A 20,879-nucleotide genomic window follows, 5' to 3' on the forward strand; every position below is an offset into this window, starting at 1 on the left:
TGACCGACCTGAGAGACCTTTCAATCGTGGCCCTCCTTTGCCACGTCCGCCTCGGCACCCTGCAATGCTGGAGGATAAACTAGAAATGCAGAGGGTTGAAATTCACAGTCTCGTTGTTGACAACGGTAGGCTGATGAAAGATCGGATGGCTCTTCAGCAAGAACTTGGTGTTGCTAAAAAGGAACTTATTGAGAAAGGCTTGAAGCTAGAAGCTGATCTTCCGAAAATTGAGGGCGTGAAGAATGAAGCTGCACAACTCCGTGCAGAAGTTGAGAAAGCAAATAGTTTGAAGCAAGAGCTGCTTGGGAAAATTCAGTCACTCAAACAAGATCTTGCAAGATCGCAAGCTGATAATCAGCAGATTCCTCATTTGCAGGGTGAGATTGAGAGCCTGCACCAGGAGCTTATGTATGCTAGGTTTGTGTTTGGATTGCTTTGTAATTCATATTAGTCTAATACATTTTGCTCAAAGAATTTTTTCATTGCAATCCTTTATCAGAACTTTAAAAAGTCATCATAATAAATCTGAAAATTGAACTTTGTGTTTCAGAAATGCTATGGATTATGAAAAGAAAGCAAACATTGGGTTTATGGAGCAGATACAAGCAATGGAGATGAACATGGTTTCCATGGCTCGTGAAGTTGAAAGTCTACGGGCAGAACTTGCGAGTATAACTATCACACATTTCCTTTTAGAAGATTAATTTTAAATGTGAGTTCCTTTTGATTGCTTTGCATGTTAATTGATTTCTGCTATTTATTTTATGATTTAAGGCAGAAATTATGGGATGATATATGGTAACCCTGAGGGATCTCCTGCTCCTTATCGGGCTTACATGGTATGATCACTAATTGTTTTCAATTTGGCTTCTGTTTTTTATATTTTGTATTATCATTATGCTCCATATTTCTCTTCACAGGGTGCTCATGGTCCTGCTTGGTGGGGGTATGGCCCGCAAGTCTGGCGGTTGAGATAGTTTCTGCTTGGTGGGCATATCTAAATGTTGGAGAATTACCTTAAGGCATTTTTTACAGTAGTACATGATTTCGTTGCTCTTGGTTAGAGCTTTAATTTTTAATTATCTATACTCTATTAAATGAGTGTCTAATGGAAACTTATCAGTTATGCCCAACAATGCATATCAAGTGATTAGCAGAACAAATTTGTATAAGCTGACATTTTTAAAGAGTGGAGTGTTTGTGGTGTTTGTATTATTGCATAGACTCTTCCTCAAAATATTGGACATCTAAGTTAGTGGAGGTTTCTCTTCTCTTTTTCTGTGAAGTGGAGGTTTCTTCAGTATCAAACTTTGTTGACATGCTAGAAAAAGAAAGAGTATCTAAGTCTGGTGTTTGTTCTCTGCAACATCTCTATTTTCAGTTTAAGGAAATAAAAAGATGACATTGAATTTCCGCTCTTCCAAACTTCTATCTTGTCCGTTTTTGGCATCCTAATAGTTAATGGTGTTTCTCATTTCTACCATTAAGCTTGTTTTTTAAGGTTCATGAAATTATGTTTATTACCCACATAGGAATATATGGACTTTTGGAATATTTGATGGTTGGATTAGTTTGTTCCAACATCACATATATATTTAATAGGCCTAAAACTCATTTGACTCTCAACCTAAGGTTTCAAAATCAATTAGGACTTTAAATTATCAATGATGATCTTAAATTAAGCAAAAAAAATCATCAATGGAGTATCAATCTTAAATAAAAATCATCAATGAAGTCTCACAGATCATTACATTTCTAATCAGATAGTCATAATTTTTGATTTTAGGATAGGATAGAGACTCAATTAATAATTTTTTTAATACAGAGATATAATTGATGACTTTCATAGTTTAACGTTAACTTTGGAACTTTAATTTAGAGACTCAAATGAGTGCTATGTCTATTAAATAGTTCAATTCTTTATGTTGTTTTATCATCATATGATGATCCAGGTCATCAAATACTCCTAAATGAAAAGAGTGGATGGGAGAGTTCATTAAGCTTTTCAACACAAGCATATGGTCACAAATTTTGTTCATTATGTATATTGATAAAACAATGGGAAAATATAAAATCAAACCTTGTGGATTTAAAAGTTTACAAACAGACGTATCTAATTTATGAATTTTGCAGTTAAAGGATATATGAGTCAATTTTTCGACAAAACAATTTGTGATTTAGTTGATTTATAAAATTAGACCGTGTATTTTCGATAATTTGTAAAGTAAATCTTTTCAATTGCTCATAATTATTCATTTTCAGTTAAATAGTCACGATACTAATTTTTCCCACCGTTAAAAATGGATAGATAAACTAAAGGCTTAATATATACGCATCTCCCTGAACTTGTCCCTTTTTTCATTTTACCCCCTAAACTTAAGGGACAACCTATTGACCCCTTAAACTTCCATAAAACCACCCAATTTACTCATTCTCTCCGACGTGGCGCTGACCTGGCAAAGTACAAAGCTGCAATAATCCAAGTGCCACGTCGGAGAGGAGGGGTAAATTGGGTGGCTTTTTGGAAGATTATGGGGCCAATAGGTTGTCCCTTAAGTTTAGAGGGTAAAATAAAAAAAAATGACAAGTTCAGGGGGCTGCGTATGTATTAGCCTAAATTAAACAAATTACAAATCTTATAGAACAGAAATTTAATAAACCATACAAAAATTTAACAAGCATTCTAAATTTAGACATTCTAAATTATTTAAATCAAGAAAATAAAATAGACTAAAATAAAAATAAAAAGTTCATTTTGCAACAATGATCTTCATTTTTTTCACTTTATTGTCCACATTCATCGTACTTGTCGCGTATAACGTTTTACACCCTATATTCTTTTACAAAGGATTCGAGTAATCCCATTAGGATCGGGTAGTACCGGGTACACATAAACCCATAAGTATTGTAATCCCTAACTGCAACTCAATTTTATATTGTACAAAGTATTAAGAGATAATATACAAAAATACTCCTAAAATTTACAGTAAGGAGTAATTTTACCCCTAACGTTTACAGTCGGGAGCAATTTTACCCCTATCGTCTAAAATGGTGCAATTTTACCCCTAAGTTTGGTGGTGAAGAGCAATTAAAGTTGACAAATTGGGTCAATTTGAGAAATAATTCATGAAAATGTCTTCTCGGTCGTTTTATATCACTCACTAGTAACAGTTCATAAACATATTATTAGACGTGAAAAAATTTAAAAAATATACTGTCTTTTGTATGAGCTGGATAAAAAAATCAAATATTTCGCTAATTTATAAATATTAACTTCCAATTCTATTATTAAATCACAAAAAATATGAAATCTTTTCTTTAGAACCAACTCACATGCAATTGGTGCAGAATGTTAGGGGTAAATTTACTCTTAGCTGTCAATGTTAGAGCTAAAATCGTATCATTTTAGACGTTAAGGGTAAAATTACTATTGTTTATAAACATTAAGAGTCTGTTTGGTATGGCGTAATTCAATGTAATGTAATCAAACTTGTAATGTAATCAATCTTGTAATGTAATGGAATGAAATAGTGATTCCATTACCATGTTTGGTTGACAAACTAAAAGAATGATAAAATTTAATTATCGTTACAATACTTATATTTGTTTAGTGAAAATGTAATCATAGAGTTTTATTTATATAGTTAAAATCATTGAAAATATGAAAATGTGAAAAACGCGAAAAATGGAAAACACAAAAAACATGAAAAAATGCAATAAAAAAGACGAGCTATATTTCATCATGTTTTTTGGGTTTTTCATTTTTCGTGTTTTCCAATTTTAACGTTTTTTTTTATTTTTCATGTTTTTCTAGTTTTTTGTTTTATCGGTTAATAAGAATTGTGCATAATAAATATTAACAATAAAAATGAAAGAGTTAGTCGTAATGAGATGTATATTCTTTATGTAATGTTCATTACATAAATTTGTAAAGAAAACTTGAGTGATGTATTTGTGATCCTATTACAACAAAAACAATGTGACTAATACAAAGAGCCTCTATTGTAATGGGCATTCCATTACGATGCTCATTACGGCGTACCAAACGGGACCTAAGGGTATTTTTATACCTTAGGTTTCTATGAATTATTATTATTTTTTGTTTGTTTTATTTTTCTTAACATTATTCAGGTAAAAACACTTTGTAAAGATTAAGAACGGGAATAGTGAAACTAAAAAATATTAGTTAATGACAAATTGCTAGAATAAAGGGCAAAATAACTAAAATATTAGCACTATAAATTAACTTCATCAATATACTTTAATACATGGATGATTACATACTTATTAAACATGTTGAACATCGTTGAAAAGCTTAACTTTGATCTTTTTGAGAGCACTTAGAACATATTTGCTATTAATCCTCTCCTCAGGTACATCTACACAACACTTCATGGCTAAGTTCATAATCGAAGATGTGCAATCTATCTTAGCCAAATAGTGTTGCTCGTCCACCATAAGCAAATTGGGATCTACAAGTTGAGAAACTTCAGAAGGCAACAACTCTTTAACCCATTGCTTCATACTCATGTCTTCGTTAAACGTCTCATCCGTAGGCTTTTTTCTTGTGAAAGTTTCAATCAATAGAATGCCAAAACTGTATATATCGCCCTTTATAGAAACAAGTCCTTTTGATCCATACTCTGCATCAAAATTTGATTTACTTAGCCTGGAAAAAGCAATTACTATTTCATGTATAGTATATAGAAGATCAAACATCACCTGGTGCCATGTACCCAACAGTTGAAAGAGTTATAGTTTGTATGAAAGATTGATCTTCTCCGACGAGCTTTGCTATGCCAAAATCAGTTACATGAGCAACCATATCCTCATCTAAAAGGATATTACTAGGCTTCAAATCACAATGAACAACAGGATTCACAGAACCGTAATGAATATATTCAACTGCTGATGCAACATCAATCATTATGTTCAATCTCTGAAAAATGTCTAAAAAGTAGTTGTGAGAATACAACCACTTTTCTAGGCTCCAATTAGGCATGAACTCCATAACTAAAGCCTTAAATTCAGTGGTACAACAACTGGTGATTATTTTCACAAGGTTTCTATGTCGAATCCCACGCAGTACTTCACACTCCACATCAAAACTCTTGAATGCTGCTTCTGACTCCAAATTGAAAACCTTAACTGCTACGGACAACCCATTTGAAAGAGTCCCTCTATATACCGAACCAAAACTCCCTCTACCAAGCAAGTTCACGTCATGAAATTTATTTGTTGCCTGTTGAAGCTCATGAATAGAAATTATTTGCCATATTGCTAAAGGTGGAAAATCCGCTTGGCAAGTCAACAATCTTGTTTTCCTTTTCCAATACCAAATTATGGTGACAATAACAATTCCAAATGCCAAAATTGTTATTCCAATTACAATCGGTGCTATTTTGATTTTCTTTGAATGGTTTTGATTGCTAGTTCCACATAGATTGACTTGGAATTTAGGTGCCCCACAAAGTGCTTTAATTCCTAGAAATGATTGGGCTGATAAGTTCATAAATGGTCCTCCATTGGGAATTTCTCCTTGTAATTCATTAAATGACACATTAAAATCCTTGAGATATTTTAATTTCTCTAGGGACTTTGGAATTTTTCCTGAAAGATTATTGAATGATAAATCCATGAATTCCAAGCTTATCACATCACCAAATGATTCAGGAATGGAACCCCCCAATCTATTATTAGATAAAGAGAGAAGCTTTAGAGATTGGAGGCCTCCAAAGGTGGGTGGAATACTACCTGAAAATTGATTTCTAGACAAATCAAGTAATGTAATGGCTCTCAAATTGCCAATATCTATTGGAAGATCACCGCTCAAGGAATTTGATGATAAGTTGAGTTCAAGGACATCTTTAAGTCTCCACAGGGTTGACGAAACAGTAGAATTAAGTTTGTTGGATTCTAAATAGAGCTTTCTAAGAGAAGTGAGATTACCCAAACAAGAAGGAATATTTCCGTGGAGTTCATTTTCTCCAAAATGTATCTCACTCAAACTCTGTAAACCACATAATTCAGAAGGTATGTGCCCTTGGATTCCATTTAAGTGAATATCTAATGCTTGAAGCTTCCTCATTTTTCTAATTGTCCTAGGAATGGATCCTTTTAAATTGTTATGTCCTAGATCCAATGATATCAAGCTAGTTAAGTTGCCAATTTCCTTGGGAATGGTTCCTGTTAATCCAGAACCATACATACGGAAATATTGAAGGGAAGAAGATAGGTTTCCTATAGAAATTGGTAGAGTATCATTCAATAGATTTTCACTCAAAGCTAAATATGTCAAAATTTTGCAATTTGCCAATGAGGAAAATAAAGTCAATAAAGATTGACTAGTGAGTTGATTCCTCCATAAATTGAGATATTGAAGATTTCTTAAATTGCCAAGAGCAAAGGGAATAAATCCAGAGAACATGTTTGTATCCAAGTCTATATTAATGAGTTTAGAGGAATTAGAGATAGATATGGGAATATGACCATGAAACTTATTTCCTCCAATATAAATTTCCTCAAGATTGGGAAGATGGAGACCAAAGTTTGGAGGAAGACGACCTGTGAGATGATTATCATCCAATACCAAATCTCTTAATGTTGAAACATTAAAAATGTTGGAAGGAAGCATTCCATCAAGATTGTTAAGTCCGAGATATAATCCCTCCAAGTAAACAATGCTACCCATTTCAAAGGGAATGCTACCTACAATCACAATTCATTTGAAAAATTCTAAATTAAAATTGTGTTTATAAAAAAAATTCAACTTAATTTTGAAGAAAGATATTTAAACCTAATAACATAAGTGAAGATATATTATAAACATGTCATCATATCATATAAATGATCTATAAATGAATACAAATTTAACGTCTCACAGTCGTATAAATATATATTTGTCATTTTTTAACCTAGTTTCTACAAAGCTAAGAATTCTTAGGCGATTTAGATTTCTTATTGATGAAGGAACATTACTATATAAGAACCTACTTGAATTACTTTTCAATAATAAAACAAGTTTTAATAATGTAAAACTTTGCAATTTAATTGTATATAAAATATATAATTTAAATGGGGAAAATGATAAACACAGTAAAAATTATTTTATAGAAAATAGAGTAAAAAAAGTAAGAGTAGTAAATGGCTGCAAATTTGCTTTTCCATTAATTACAATTATAATTTTGAATAAGAAATGAATTAAAACAGTGGCGGAGCCGGGACTCAAACCTTAGGGGGCTCCATTCTATGTAGAATTTTTGTTCTGTATAACGACTCAAGCATTTGATTCCTACTAAAAATGTATTTATATATAAAAATTGTTCTTGAATTTTTACCCCTAATGTCTAAAATGGTGCAATTTTATCCTAATGTCTAAAATGGTGCAATTTTACCCCTAACGTTGGCATCCAAGAACAATTTTACCCTAACGAAATATTTGATTTTTTTGTCCAACTCATACAAAATACGGTATATTTTAAAATTTTTTAATTTTACGTCTAATCATATGTTTTTGATTTGTTACTAATTAGTGATAAAATGACGCACATATGAAGTGTAAATGAGGAGATTCATGACCGAGAAAATAATTTAATGAATTATTTCTCAAATTGATCTAATTTATCAATGTTAGGAGTAAAATTGCTCTTAGCTGCCAACGTTATGGGTAAAATTGCAGCATTTTAAACGTTAGGAGTAAAATTACTGCTGACTGTGAAAGTTAGGGAGTATTTTTGCACCTTATCCCTTAATTTTATATCATTTGGTTATAATATGATTTTATTTAGTTAAATTTAAAAACCTCTAAAATTAAAAATCCCTAAATTAAAAATTTCTAAATTAAACCTTGGACTAGAAATTCTTTAACATAATCCTAATTTGAAAATATCTAATTTAACTGAGAAATTATAAAATAAATAACAGAAAGAAAAATAAAAAACTTACTTAAAATAAAAAGAAAAGAGTTGGGTGAGAATGGAGATTTTAAAGAACTTTCTTAAAATTATTTTGGATTTTATGCCTTATAGGTCGAATGAGCAAAGAGTGAAAGAGAAGATTAAAAAAAAGGAAAAGAAAAAGGCAATTTAGCCCATGAGCTTTCTTGTGGATGGAAAGGGCATTTTTGCCCGTTCCATCCCTTATATTTTTAACCTACAGCAGCACAAAACGAAGTCGTTTTGTGTTATTGTAGGTTAAAAATATAAGCAGAAGATGGGATACAAAATCCCATCTTCTGCAAATATGTTGCAGCCGCCATGGCTGGAGGGTCTCCAGCCATGGCGTCCCCTGGCTCTGCCAGGAAGGAAAACCCCTATCTGGGTTATAAAACCAAGAATTTTTCTTAAAATTATATGTTCAAATTACAACATGCCACCAAGTCTTCGTATTCAAGACAACTTGATGCCAATATATTAAACTTGGTCCTTACTTTTAGTCTTTAAGATTTTAACTAATGCACTTAGGGTCCGTTTGGTATGCTGTAATGCAATGTAATTAAAGTTGTAATATAATCAAATTTATAATGTAATGTAATGGAATGATGATTCTATTATAATGTTTGGTTGACAAATAAAAACAAAATGATAGAATGTAATGACAATTACAATACTTATGTTTTCCTAATTAAATGTAATTATAAAATTTTATTTACATAATTATAATAAACGAACAACATGAAAACATGAAAAATGAAAAAAAAAATTGAATCGAAATCAAATACAAAATTATATTAACTGAAATCAATAAATTAATGAATAGTTTTTCGTTTTTTAGTTTCCATTTTCAACATTTTCACCGGTTTTTGTTTTTTCTTTCCGGTTTCCCGTTTTTTTTTTCATTTTTTGCGTTTTTTTTTCCGTTTTCAATTTTTCATGTTTTTTTGTGTGTTTTTAATAATGATAAGATGTGAGATTTGATAAATGAGAGGTTAGATTGAGCTTTAAAAATAGAAATTAGAATTACATGCTTTGGATGTAATGGGAATTCAAATCATTTTTCTACGTAATGGGGATTACAAGAGTTGTTGAACAAAATTTAAATAACGTTTTCTCATTCCATTACAACAAATTTGCAACATGCAATCAAACATTGTAATGGACCTTGAATGTAATGATCATTCCATTACGAAGTCCATTACATCTTACCAAACGGGGCCTTAGAGTTCATATTAACAAATTAGTTAGTTAAGTTCTAATGATTAAAAATATGTAAATCCAAATAGCTGTCAAGATTTAATACTTTGATATCAAATATTACTAATAAAAATTTCTTGCATTCACAAATTAATAAATATTTTATTTAAATTAATTCTAATTTAATACATGAGTATGAATATATACCTGTCAACTTGTTTTCTTCGAAGTCAAGAAGTCTTAGCATGGTTAGATTTCCAATAGATAAAGGAATTTTACCATCAATGGAATTTCTCCACATGTTTAATATCTCCAAATTTATAAGATTGCCAATGGACTTTGGAATTTCTCCTATGATAATCAAATAAAGGGTTGTAAATGATTAATTTAATTCATTTGTTATATATATATATATATATATATATATATATATATATATGTGTGTATGTATGGGGTAAGTATAATATGTAACAATACGTAGTCGTTAGCTTAATGATTATAATATTTATTTATTTATTTTAGGCAAAAGGTATAATTAAACCCCTAAACTTTGCATGTTTTAAGGATCAAGCCTCTCAATTATTTTTTCACATTGAACCATTGATCATTGATTTTGTTATGGATTCGACCCTTATTTATGTTTTTCATCGAGTTCGGGAAAGGAGAACCTATTGTAATTTGATTTCTGTAATTTCTTTTTATTTTTTACTCTCTAGTCAATAAACTCTTATTTTTTTGTCCATGTCAATATACCGAATTGGCCTAACAATGCGTGCCATCCAAACTCGAAGAAGAAGTTAAATAAGGGTCAAATCCATAACAAAATCAATAATAAAAAGTTCAATGTGGAAAAATAATTGATTAGAAGCTTGTTTTTTAAAACAGATAAAGTTTCAGGAGGTTAATTATGTTTTTTTTTCCTTTATTTTACTTGAAACAATTTTATAACAAAATTATCAACTAAACTCAATGGTATCTATTGTTAATTATATTTATTGATTAAAGCAAAATATCCATGCTTGTTAAGATATAAATGTAAATAAAGAAGCAAAATATGCATGTTTATTTATTTTCTCAATTTAGTGATGGAATTAAAATACTAAACATAATAATTATGACATTATAAATTATGAATGATTTTAATATCGATTTGGCAACGATACATGTCAAGGTTCAATTAACCTAACAATTTTAGAATTTGATATTAGATTCTATTTTATCGTGGATACAATAGAGTGTTCCGTATGCGAATGTCTCTTGAATATAAAATGTATATAATACAAACTCATCTTGTTATATATTGAAATTCAACTTTAATAAATGTTAGTTATTAGGATTTGAACATTTGACTATTTGGTTAAATAGACTATTACGATGATAAATTTAGGCCTAATTTACTCCCAAAAGACATATTGAAAGGAGGTTATTTTCTAACACTTATAGTTGATTAAATAACCTTTATAGATAGCCAATGTGGCATACTTAACACATGTATCGAAGGCATGACATTAAGATTGTGAAGTTTGCACGACTGGACATCTACAGGTGGCTCAATATTGACTATAATAAAATTTCAAAACATAAAAACATAGTAAGATGGTTCTTTGTTCTACACATTTAAGCCAATTAATATATTTATAATATACTGACTTAGAAGAAAATGTTGAAGGAGATTCATGTTATAGGTCAACTTGCCTGTGTTTTTCACGTTTATGTAAACTAGGAGAAAAAAAGTATTATAGTTAAAAGTAATTGACAAACATCATCAGGAGCCCTATGATTGCTTATATTTTGGTGCATTGAATCCCTAATATTTTCATTTGAAGACATTAAGGCTTCGTTTATTCATCGAAAAATATTGGACAAAAGAAAATTTTGTATTAGAAAATAAATTTTTTTCCAGTTTTTGGCTAGAACGCCGAAAAACGGGAAGACGTGATAGGTGACTATTATTTTCAAATTGTTAAGAAGGAATCAACTAAAGTTACAAAAGTTTAGAAAAATATTTTACTCTGATTCAAAATGGTAAAACATTTTCTCCAGTTTTTTCATATAATTTTTATGTTGACTAACCTAAAACATTTTGTTGACTTATTTTCCTAAGCAAGCAAACACCAGAAAGTTAGGAACATGTTTTCCTGTACAATATTTTTTAACAAACAAAAGGAGCCTAAGCCCTTGATTTTTTTTCACATTAAGTCTTTGCTCACCAAATTAGTGCGTCACTCATTTTATTTGTTTCTAAAAATATATTTTTTTTACAAATTGAAATAAGATTTTTACAGTTTCTTTATAACCACATAACAACATAACAACATAACTTAATTTTAAGCTATTATAAATGAAAATTCAATCAGATATGAATCGAACAACATTCCGTTAACTGTAAAAGATGACTTTTTGCTTATCAGGGGCTTAATACGACAAAAAAATCAGGAACTTAATACATCATGATCAGGGAACAAATCATACTTTTTTCCATAGCAATTATATCTAATAATATTTGAAGATCAAATGAATATTATATATACCTTCGAAATTTTACTTGTGTCTAATAAAAATTATAAAAAAAAAGACTTTTACATAAAAAGCGCAATATTTAATCCAACAACCGTTTAGTCTTTAAGAATGGCTTAAAAATCAATTTGGCCGAGAATAAATTTTTGGTGTCAATTACTCCATAATGCTTTTAAGTAGAATTAGTTAAGAAAAATACATTTCTTTTACAATATAATTAGCACTTCTTTACATGTGTTAATTTTATATATTGACATATGTCATTTGAACTAATTTAATATAAATATCAAGTTGAAAATCAAATTAAAATCAAATTTTATTTTAGACAAAATTAATCATATACTTTATCTAAATCCCAATAAATAGACTTGTATTCATATTTTGTGAAACACACAAACATCTTCATAAACCAAAAATAAGTTTCATGTCATGCATCCTATATAATCAGTTCGTACATTAATATTAGGTTGGTTTCATTGATTTTTTTATACGAATTGAATTAAATTGCATATAATAAAATTTGACATGAAATTCAGTAGGCTCAGATAAATTTCAAACAGCATAATGACAGTTGCTTGGTACATGAAATTTATCCCCATAGTAAATTGACAAAAGTTAACACGACTTCCTTTCTTGACAACTCTATAGAATTTTGCAATAACACTTGATACTTTGACACTTTGTTTTATAAAATTTCTACATAAAAACAAATGAATAAAAATGAGATCTACTTATTTAATAGAGTATCACTCATTTTATTTATGTCTTGAATTTTTTTTTTTTACAAGTTGAAATAAGATTTTTTAGAGTTTTCTCTATAACCACATCACACATATAAATGAAAATTGAATAACGCTTTAATCGATTTTTATGTAAAAGTTGACTCTTTTGGTTACCAGTGGCTTAACATAACCAAAAATAAAAGATCCGAAACTTAATACTTCAAAATCAGAATAATCAGAGACATCGTGCTTGTTCTTTCTATAGTAATTATCTTCGATGAAATTTCAAGAAGAAATGAATGTTCCATGTACCTTTGAAATTGTTATCGGCAAGATATAATTCTTGAAGCATGGTGAGATTCCCTACATCCCTATGTAAATCTCCTCCAAAATTGTTGAAAGATAAGCCTAAAATTTGTAACCTCTTGCATGCGAACAAAGTGGAAGGAATTGGGTCACTGAATGAGTTTTTACTCAAATCCAATATCTCTAGATCATGAAGTTTGGCAAACATAATTGACGGAAGAGCACCTGTCAAATTATTTGTTAAAAATCCAAAATTGAAGTGAAGAAAATATGAGTATAAAAATTAACATAGGAAATGATTCTCATTCTTAAAATATTTAATATATGTCATCTTCATATTAAAATGCATGTATAATAATTTGAAGGAAATTGGTAATATATATTTTTTTAATAAAAGGGCATACATCATTTTATAGATAAGAAATATCAAGTACAACAAGAAAAGTAAGGAATAAAACCTTACATAAGTACAGATTATGCCTTCTACAAAATCCATAAAAGTAAAAAAAAAAAAAAACAAATTGGTAATATCTTAACCATTAAAAAAGATGCAGTTTTCAAATAATTAACATATAAGCTAAATTATATATGTTATAATATCTTCTTATTTATATTATATATATATAATTTGGAAAAATGTAAATCATAAAGACAATTTTTTAAATTACGGACTTGAAAATTAATGGGTTCTTTACATGAAAATCATAAATTATAATAATATTATTGTTTTATCTATGTTGGTAATTTTATTCTTAATATATCAAAAGTATGAATCTTTATCTTAAAAATGTCAAATTAATATTTTAAATGGGTTATGAATTGGCGGAGAGAAAAAAAGTTTTCCTTTAACTGCCTATGTTTGACAAAATTAAAATAGGTGATTGACAAAGTTGTAGATACTTTTTAAAATTGTCATTTTCCTGTAATTTTCCCAAAATTAATTGCGTAGGGCTTATTCTTTTCTTCGAAGAAAATGGCTTGTTCTGTTTATATATATATATATAGAGAGAGAGATCTAGTGTGACAGATTTCTTATGGTGAGACAAGTCTTATGGTGTGAACAAATACCAAGTTTGTAATTAAGTATTGTAAATAAAATGAAAAACAAAATTGTGTTTATTTCATTTCTTTAAAATGCATTTTTCCGAATTTTCCAACATCGTTTTTCAAAAAAAAATTATACCATTAGACTCGTCTTAATTATACGGTCATTTTAAGATCCCAGAAGCTTAGGTAAAAAAAATTTCGGCGATTTGTTTTTCTGTGAGAAAACAAAATGCCCAGAAAATTTTTAAAAAATTACAGAAAATGTAAAACATCATTCTGATAAACTTTAATTCTTAACTTAAAGTGATATTCCTTACGGTTTAGTCCTAAATCAACGGAATCCGACGATTAGGTGAGCGTTTTTCGGTGAGAAAACAAAAGTGTCCCAAAAATTCTCAAAGAGTTCCAAAAAATGTAAAACATTATTATGAGAAACTTTAATTCTTGGGTCAAAGTGAGATTCCTTACGGTTTAGTCCTAATAAATTATTGAAATATGTAAAATAGATAAAATTAAGGAAAATTATTTATTGATTTTTAAGGGTAATTTTTTATTTTCAATAACTTTTAAGGATTAAAATTATTTTCTAAATAATATAACTAATATAAATTTGAAAATACTATATTAAATACTAAAAAACAAAAATGAAATTGAAGACAATAGATAATAAAATTGATTTGGAATAATATAAGTATTATGATAGAACAATATAACTATTTTATTGGAACAATTGACACCCTGATTTATTCTGTTGGAACAATATAAGTATTATGTTGAAATAAATGGTATACTGATTTGGAACAATTTCGTACACTGTCGAAACTATATAAGTATTTTGTTGGAATAATTTAAGAATTCTGTTGGAACAATATAATTATTTTATTGGAACAATTGATACACTGATTTGAAACAATTGGTACACTAATTAGAACAATTTGTGCACTGGTTTAGAACAACGTGCTGGCGTCCAGCGGTATGTGCTGGTTTTTCCAACACATAGTGCTGAAAGGAAAGACCAGATACCTATCCATAAAATTATCAAAAAATTCGAAAACATGTAAAACATAATTTTAAGAAACTTTAATTCTTGGCTCAAAGCAAGATTCATTACGGTTTTGACCCAATAAATTGTTGAAACATGTAAATTGGATAAAATTAAGAAAAACGTTTTATTGGGACTAAACCGTAGGAAAGCCCATGTTGACTCAAGAATTAAAGTTTTTCAGAATAATGTTTTGCATTTTTTGGAACGTTTTGAGAATTTTCTGGATACTTTTTGTTTTCTCACCGAAAAACGCCACCTAATCGTCAGATTCCGTTCACCGGAAATATTTTTACCTGAGCTTCAGGGATCTCAAAATGACCGTCTAATTTAGACGGGTCTAACAGTATAAAATTTTTTGAAAAACGATGTTAGGAGGGTTGGGAAAATATATTTTAAAGAAAAGAAATAAAATAATTTTCTCTCTCCTGTGTTTCGTTTTATTTACAAATTTGACACCTTATCATTTTCAATTATTATAAAAACTACGTAGTTTTATTAAGTCACATCATAAATTCCTTGCCATACCACAACTCATTGTCTCACTGGATCTCACCCCTATATATATATATATATATATGTGTGTGTGTGTGTGTGTGTGTTGAAAAAATGTAAATCACAAAAGCAACTGGTTGAACGCACCTTTAAATAATTTTAAGAAAGTTTAGCAGTCTAGTAGGTAATTTTCAGAGCGTCAATTTTCACTTTAAGCAAGTTTAAAGATTAAATAGAACTTTTTTCAAAGTACATGAGATAATTAACTTTTTTGGACAAGTATAAAGGGTTAAAGATGTATGAAACCTTTTAAGTATGTAAATGCAAGTATGTATGAAGATTTAATACTTTGATATAAAATAGTAATTTGATAGCCAAGTTTTACTAATAGAAATTTCTTGCATTGAAAAAATAGTAAAGATTGTATTTAGATTAATTCTAATTTAACATATGAGTATGAATATATACCTGCCAACTTGTTTTCATCGAAGTCAATAGCCCTTAGCTTGGTAAGATTTCCAATAGATAAAGGAATTTTACCACCAATGGAATTTCTTCCCATAGATAATATCTCCAAATTTATAAGATTACCAATGGATTTTGGAATTTCTCCTGTAATAATGAAACAAAGAATAAATTTATAACTAACTAGTCTAATTCATTTATTTAAATAATATATGTGATTGTAAGTAGAATATGTAACTGCAAGTATATATATATATATGCGGAGTTATAGTTTATGTATGAATTTAAAATATTTATTCAATTTTTTTTATTCATAGTCATAGAAACTATGTTATCTACAACATGTCAGTCAAATCTTTCACATGTGGATTGATAGTTGGATCCAATTTTGTACTAAAAACAGTATATGCATATTGCTAAAACACATTTAGCTGAGTGTATTACAATTAGAATAGAGGGAGTATATATTTTTGTAATGAAATAAGAGAATTGATATGATAAATTTGACTCTGTTATATGATAAGTTATTAAAGGTATCGGGTCTTCTAACATAAATGAGGGACCGTCCACATAAAAATTGATATATAAATAAATGAAATGAAATGATTTTTTAACTTGTCAATGTGTTGTGAGCTATACAGCACATGTCAACTTTTGTATAGAAAATCCTCTATTTTGGAGAACCCGATTCCTTTAGTAATTTATGCAATTCCATTAAATTTAAAATTAGTCATTCTTAGTTCTTAAGACTATAGAAATTTAATTTTATTGATTTCTGCAAAAACATTTTATCGCTTTAGAAACTTTTGTTGGAGATAAAATATATATCCTTGTCTAATTATTTTGCTTAGTGAAATCTATGGTCAACTAAAAAAGGTAATTGTAGAGACCAAATATAACATATATATTGATGGAATATGCTTCTTTAGTTAGCTTCTATTTCCCCTTCATGTGCTATATTTTCTTTTCTAGATTCTGAATAAAAATTCAAAATCTTTTTAGGCCAATTAGTGTATTTTTAATATACTGATGTATAAGAAAACGTTAAAGGAGATTCATATTGTATGTCAACTTGCCTTTAAGTTTTTCACATTAAGCCCTCAATTTTTTGAAAAAAAAATCACATTAAGTCCCTTAGTTGTCAAATTAGTTAATTATTTGTGTCTGAAATTATATTTTTTACAAATTAAAATAAAAGCTTTATAGTTTTTCTACAACCACATCACACATATAAAAAAACTTTGAACTATTATAAATAAAAATTTGAATGCATATAAATTGAATAATGCTCCATTAATCGGGTTTTATATAAAAGATGACTTTTTGGTTATCAAGGGCTTAACATGACCAAAAATAAAAGTTTGAGAACTTAGTACATCAAAATTAGAATGATTGGGAACCTCAAGATGTTTTTTTCCATAATAATTATCTTCGATCAAATTCTAAGAGAAAATGAATGCTATAATGTTATAATTACCTTTAAAATTGTTAAAGCCAAAATATAAGTTTTGAAAATGCTTGAAAAACAAGCTTAAAATATGTAAAAGTTTGCATCTTACGCAGTCGCCTTGAGGCAAGCTAACATGATCGAGGCCTGAGAAAGACTAGGGAGAGTAAGGAATTTTCTCGTCCCTGTTCTAGTCATATAAATAAGAGAATCTTACTTCAGAATAAAAGATCCGATTTTTTCCCTCTACTTTACTACTATACTCTTTATACCAGTTTATTACTAACTTGACCGTCAGAGTGTATCCTAAGCAGTGCTTCCAACACAGGTACAACATACAAAGGCAAATGACTGTTTAGATCCCAACATCTCGTCATTGGTGTGATGAGCATGGACCAGTGAATGAGTTGACACTCAAATACAAGAATTCTAAAGTACGAATACGAGTAAACATATTTGATGAAAGATTACATATGTTAGATCATTTATGAAAAAGTCCAATAATCGAAGTGAAGATAATAATTATGAGTAATATAAATAATAATTTCATATTAGACATACTGACCTTCAAGATTATTACTTCCCAAGTAAAGACGACGGAGATTTGTTAAGTTACATATTTGTAGTGGAATTCCACCTGTATCAATACATGAAAATTAATATATGAAAGTCTTAAGGCGTTATTAAGCTCCTGACCTATTCAAAATTTTATCATTTGGTCCCTTATATGTTATTCGGTCATATTTGGCCTATGAAATATCCCAATTGATGAAATTTCACATAATTTAGATGGAAATTTGACAAAAACTTTATTACCCCTTATATGTAATGATATTTGGCAAAAAGCATCCTGAGGCCCCTGATCTTTCATTGTTTGATGCATTAAGCCCTCGATCTTTTATTTAGACACATTAAGCCCCTGATCTTTCATCATTTGGTGCATTAAGCCCTTGATCTTTCATTTAGACACATTGAGCCCTTGATCTTTTATATATGGGTGTATTAGGCCCTTCTGTAAATCAATTAATATATAGGTTTATTAAGGGTATGTTTGGTTAGGTTTATATAACTGTAGCGTTTCGCATTTTCTCTGGACACTGCAACATTTTGGAGCTTTTCACGAAAAGCTCTTTTCATGAACAGTTGCTTGTAGTTACTTATTATTGATAAAATTACCCTTCTTATTTCCACAAAATGTGCTTCAATTTTAACATTATTTTTATTTTTAGAACATAATTATCGAAAAACAAGGTTTTATTGTGTTCAATAAATTTTTTATTTTTTATTTAAATTATTTTTATTAATTTGTATAATATATTTTTTATTTTAGAATTTGTTATTTTTAGAATATCATTTGTTGTCACACCAAACATGCCCTTAATAAACCTATATATTAATTGATTTATGAAAGGACCTAATACACCCATATATGAAAGATCAAGGGTTTAATGTGTCTAAATGAAAGATCGAGGGCTTAATGCACCAAATGGTGAAAGATCAGGGGCTCAATGTGTCTAAATAAAAGATCGAGGGCTTAATGCACCAAACAATGAAAGATCAGGGGCCTCAGGATGCTTTTTGCCATGATATTTTGACATATGAGCTCGACATGTCACACGTCTTGAAGTTTATTTGTAACATAAACTCTCTTATGTCAAAATAATTAATTAGATTAAAAAAGAGAAATAAATGAAAAAACCTCTAAACTAAACGTTATCAATTTTAAGTGTCAAAATATTATCACGTGCTAATAAAATAACAATTATGCTAAGTCTCCATTTAAATTGGGTGAAATTGCACCAATCAATAATAAAATTTTGGATAAATTGACAGCCAAATTTTTAGTTTAAGTCTCATATGAAATGATGGTTTAATATTTATTTATTTCAACGGAAATTTAAAAAAAAAAAATCAAAACAACTATGATTTCACTTTTAAAATTTGGAGGATTGTAGAATTGTTTTTGTGACAATTATGATATGAGTGGTTTTTTTATGGTAGCATTTTTTTTCAGATAATGTTAAAACTGAGAATATTTTTATCTGCGTATGTATTTATTTTATTTTATTATTTTTGCAAATAATTCAACTGCAAATAATGCGGATTTTTGACAAATAATTTAGTACAATTAAACATCCGCCTTCTAAAAAATATACTATAATTTATCAGATAAAATTACTCAAGTGTTAATTTCTTTTGTGATTCTTAGTTTAGAAAAAAAAAACAGATTTAGTTTTATGGTTATTGGGGAATAAATTTAGCATCTATATATAAAACAATGTAATTTCAATCCTCGTTAATGGCATATGATTTTTTTGCATTAATAGATGATATGCAATTTCATACCTTATAGGATGGCGAGAACGTTAGATGTTGTAGGATGGTCAGAACATGAAATTACATATTAAAAAAAACACATTTTCAATTAATGAAACTTGAAATTAAATAGGATTGCAATGTTTTGTACGTGAGACCAAATCCACCAAGTTAGACTTAAAGATTGAAATTTTTTTACAACATAGAAAAAGGTAAAAATAAAGGAAAGAAGAAATTAACCTTTGAACTTATTAAAGTCGAGAGAAAGATATTGAAGTTGGGAGAAAGATCCAATCCATGAAGGGATAACTCCATTGAAAAAATTGAATCCCAATTTAAGGAACTTCAATCGGTGTAAATTGAAAAGTTCAATAGGTAGAAAGCCATGAAAGGAGTTATTGAGTAGAGAAAAATTTACTAGAAATGAAAGGTTTCCAATTTGTGGAGGAATGGTCCCTGTTAAAGACATATTTGTGAGTCGAATGCCTCTAACTCTGTGATGACGAATACCACAAGTAATACCAATCCAATTGCAGATTGATGTATCCTTAGACCAGTTGGATGATAACAAATTTTTTGGATCATTTATAATATGAGCTTTCAAGGCAAGCAATGCATCTCCATCCGTATTAATATCACTTATGGCTCTGATTTCATCTAAACATTTGAGGAAACACATAAAACACAATATAACTATCACTAAGAAAGAATTTATTTTCTCCATTGATCTGAAGAAAAGTTTTAAGGAATTGTGATAAATAAAACATTTGCAACTAAATATATAGCCACTATATTAGTCTAAAAATTCAATTATTCCCTAACCCCACGGCTTGAGCAAACTTGACCAATAAAAAAAGTCTATAAAAATAATTAAAAATATTTAATTTAAATATATCAAGCATTTATTTATGGATTGTTTGGAATATGCATAATACATTGTAACTGTGCATGAAGACAAATTGATTTTAATTTCTTAAATATAATATCTAGAATAAATTTATCAGTCCTCTATGTTTTTAGAGGTTAGTCTTTTATTTTGAAAAATATATTATAAAATTTCTATCCATTATCAATGTTAACCATTTGGTCATTTTGTTATTTTTTTAGATTTTTAATCCTTATATTTAGCATAAATTGACAAACAGACAATAACAGAGTAATATGGTCATTTTGTATTATACTATAGCTGCCTTAAAAGTTAAGATATGTTTGGTTAAAAATCTAAAAAAATTAAATAATGACCAAATGGTTAATACTAACAAAAGATAAAGACTTTAAAGTGTGTTTTTTTTACTATAAAAGGACTAAATAGTGTGTTGCATAACAAAATGGGGACTAATAAATTATTTACCATTTTAAATAGGGTAAATAATTTATTAGTCCCCACCTTT

General features: G+C 28.8%; 2 protein-coding genes across 6 annotated transcripts in view; one reads left to right on the forward strand and one right to left on the reverse strand.

The window, feature by feature from the left end:
- LOC136220252 (protein FLX-like 3) overlaps positions 1-1,413 on the forward strand; it is a 1,855-nt gene extending 442 nt beyond the window's left edge. The window contains exons 1-4 of one of the 2 annotated variants that reach the window (XM_066008053.1): positions 1-417; positions 551-669; positions 775-839; positions 921-1,413. The exon at positions 1-417 is cut by the window's left edge and continues 442 nt beyond it. In XM_066008053.1, the coding sequence (XP_065864125.1) occupies positions 1-417; positions 551-669; positions 775-839; positions 921-977 (658 nt within the window). In that variant the 3' untranslated portion in view covers positions 978-1,413. Of the gene's footprint in view, positions 418-550; positions 713-774; positions 840-920 lie in introns of both variants that reach the window. The other variant, XM_066008052.1, reaches the window with a different exon arrangement.
- Positions 1,414-4,218: 2,805 nt separating this feature from the next.
- On the reverse strand, positions 4,219-20,235 carry LOC136220704 (probable LRR receptor-like serine/threonine-protein kinase At3g47570). 4 transcript variants are annotated; one of them, XM_066008494.1, is made up of 7 exons: positions 19,729-20,235; positions 17,738-17,809; positions 15,729-15,872; positions 12,683-12,901; positions 9,339-9,482; positions 4,723-6,708; positions 4,219-4,643 (listed from the first exon to the last, which is right to left on the reverse strand). In XM_066008494.1, the coding sequence occupies exons 1-7, from the start codon at positions 20,210-20,212 to the stop codon at positions 4,288-4,290; spliced, it is 3,405 nt and encodes a 1,134-aa protein (XP_065864566.1). In that variant the 5' UTR covers positions 20,213-20,235; the 3' UTR covers positions 4,219-4,287. The 4 variants fall into 4 exon arrangements, with proteins under 4 accessions (XP_065864566.1, XP_065864567.1, XP_065864568.1 ...); XM_066008495.1 differs by lacking the exon at positions 17,738-17,809; XM_066008496.1 differs by lacking the exon at positions 9,339-9,482.
- Between the last annotated feature and the right edge of the window lie 644 nt (positions 20,236-20,879).

The sequence above is a fragment of the Euphorbia lathyris genome, chromosome 2 (genome assembly GCF_963576675.1).
Source record: "Euphorbia lathyris chromosome 2, ddEupLath1.1, whole genome shotgun sequence".
Taxonomy (NCBI): domain Eukaryota; kingdom Viridiplantae; phylum Streptophyta; class Magnoliopsida; order Malpighiales; family Euphorbiaceae; genus Euphorbia; species Euphorbia lathyris.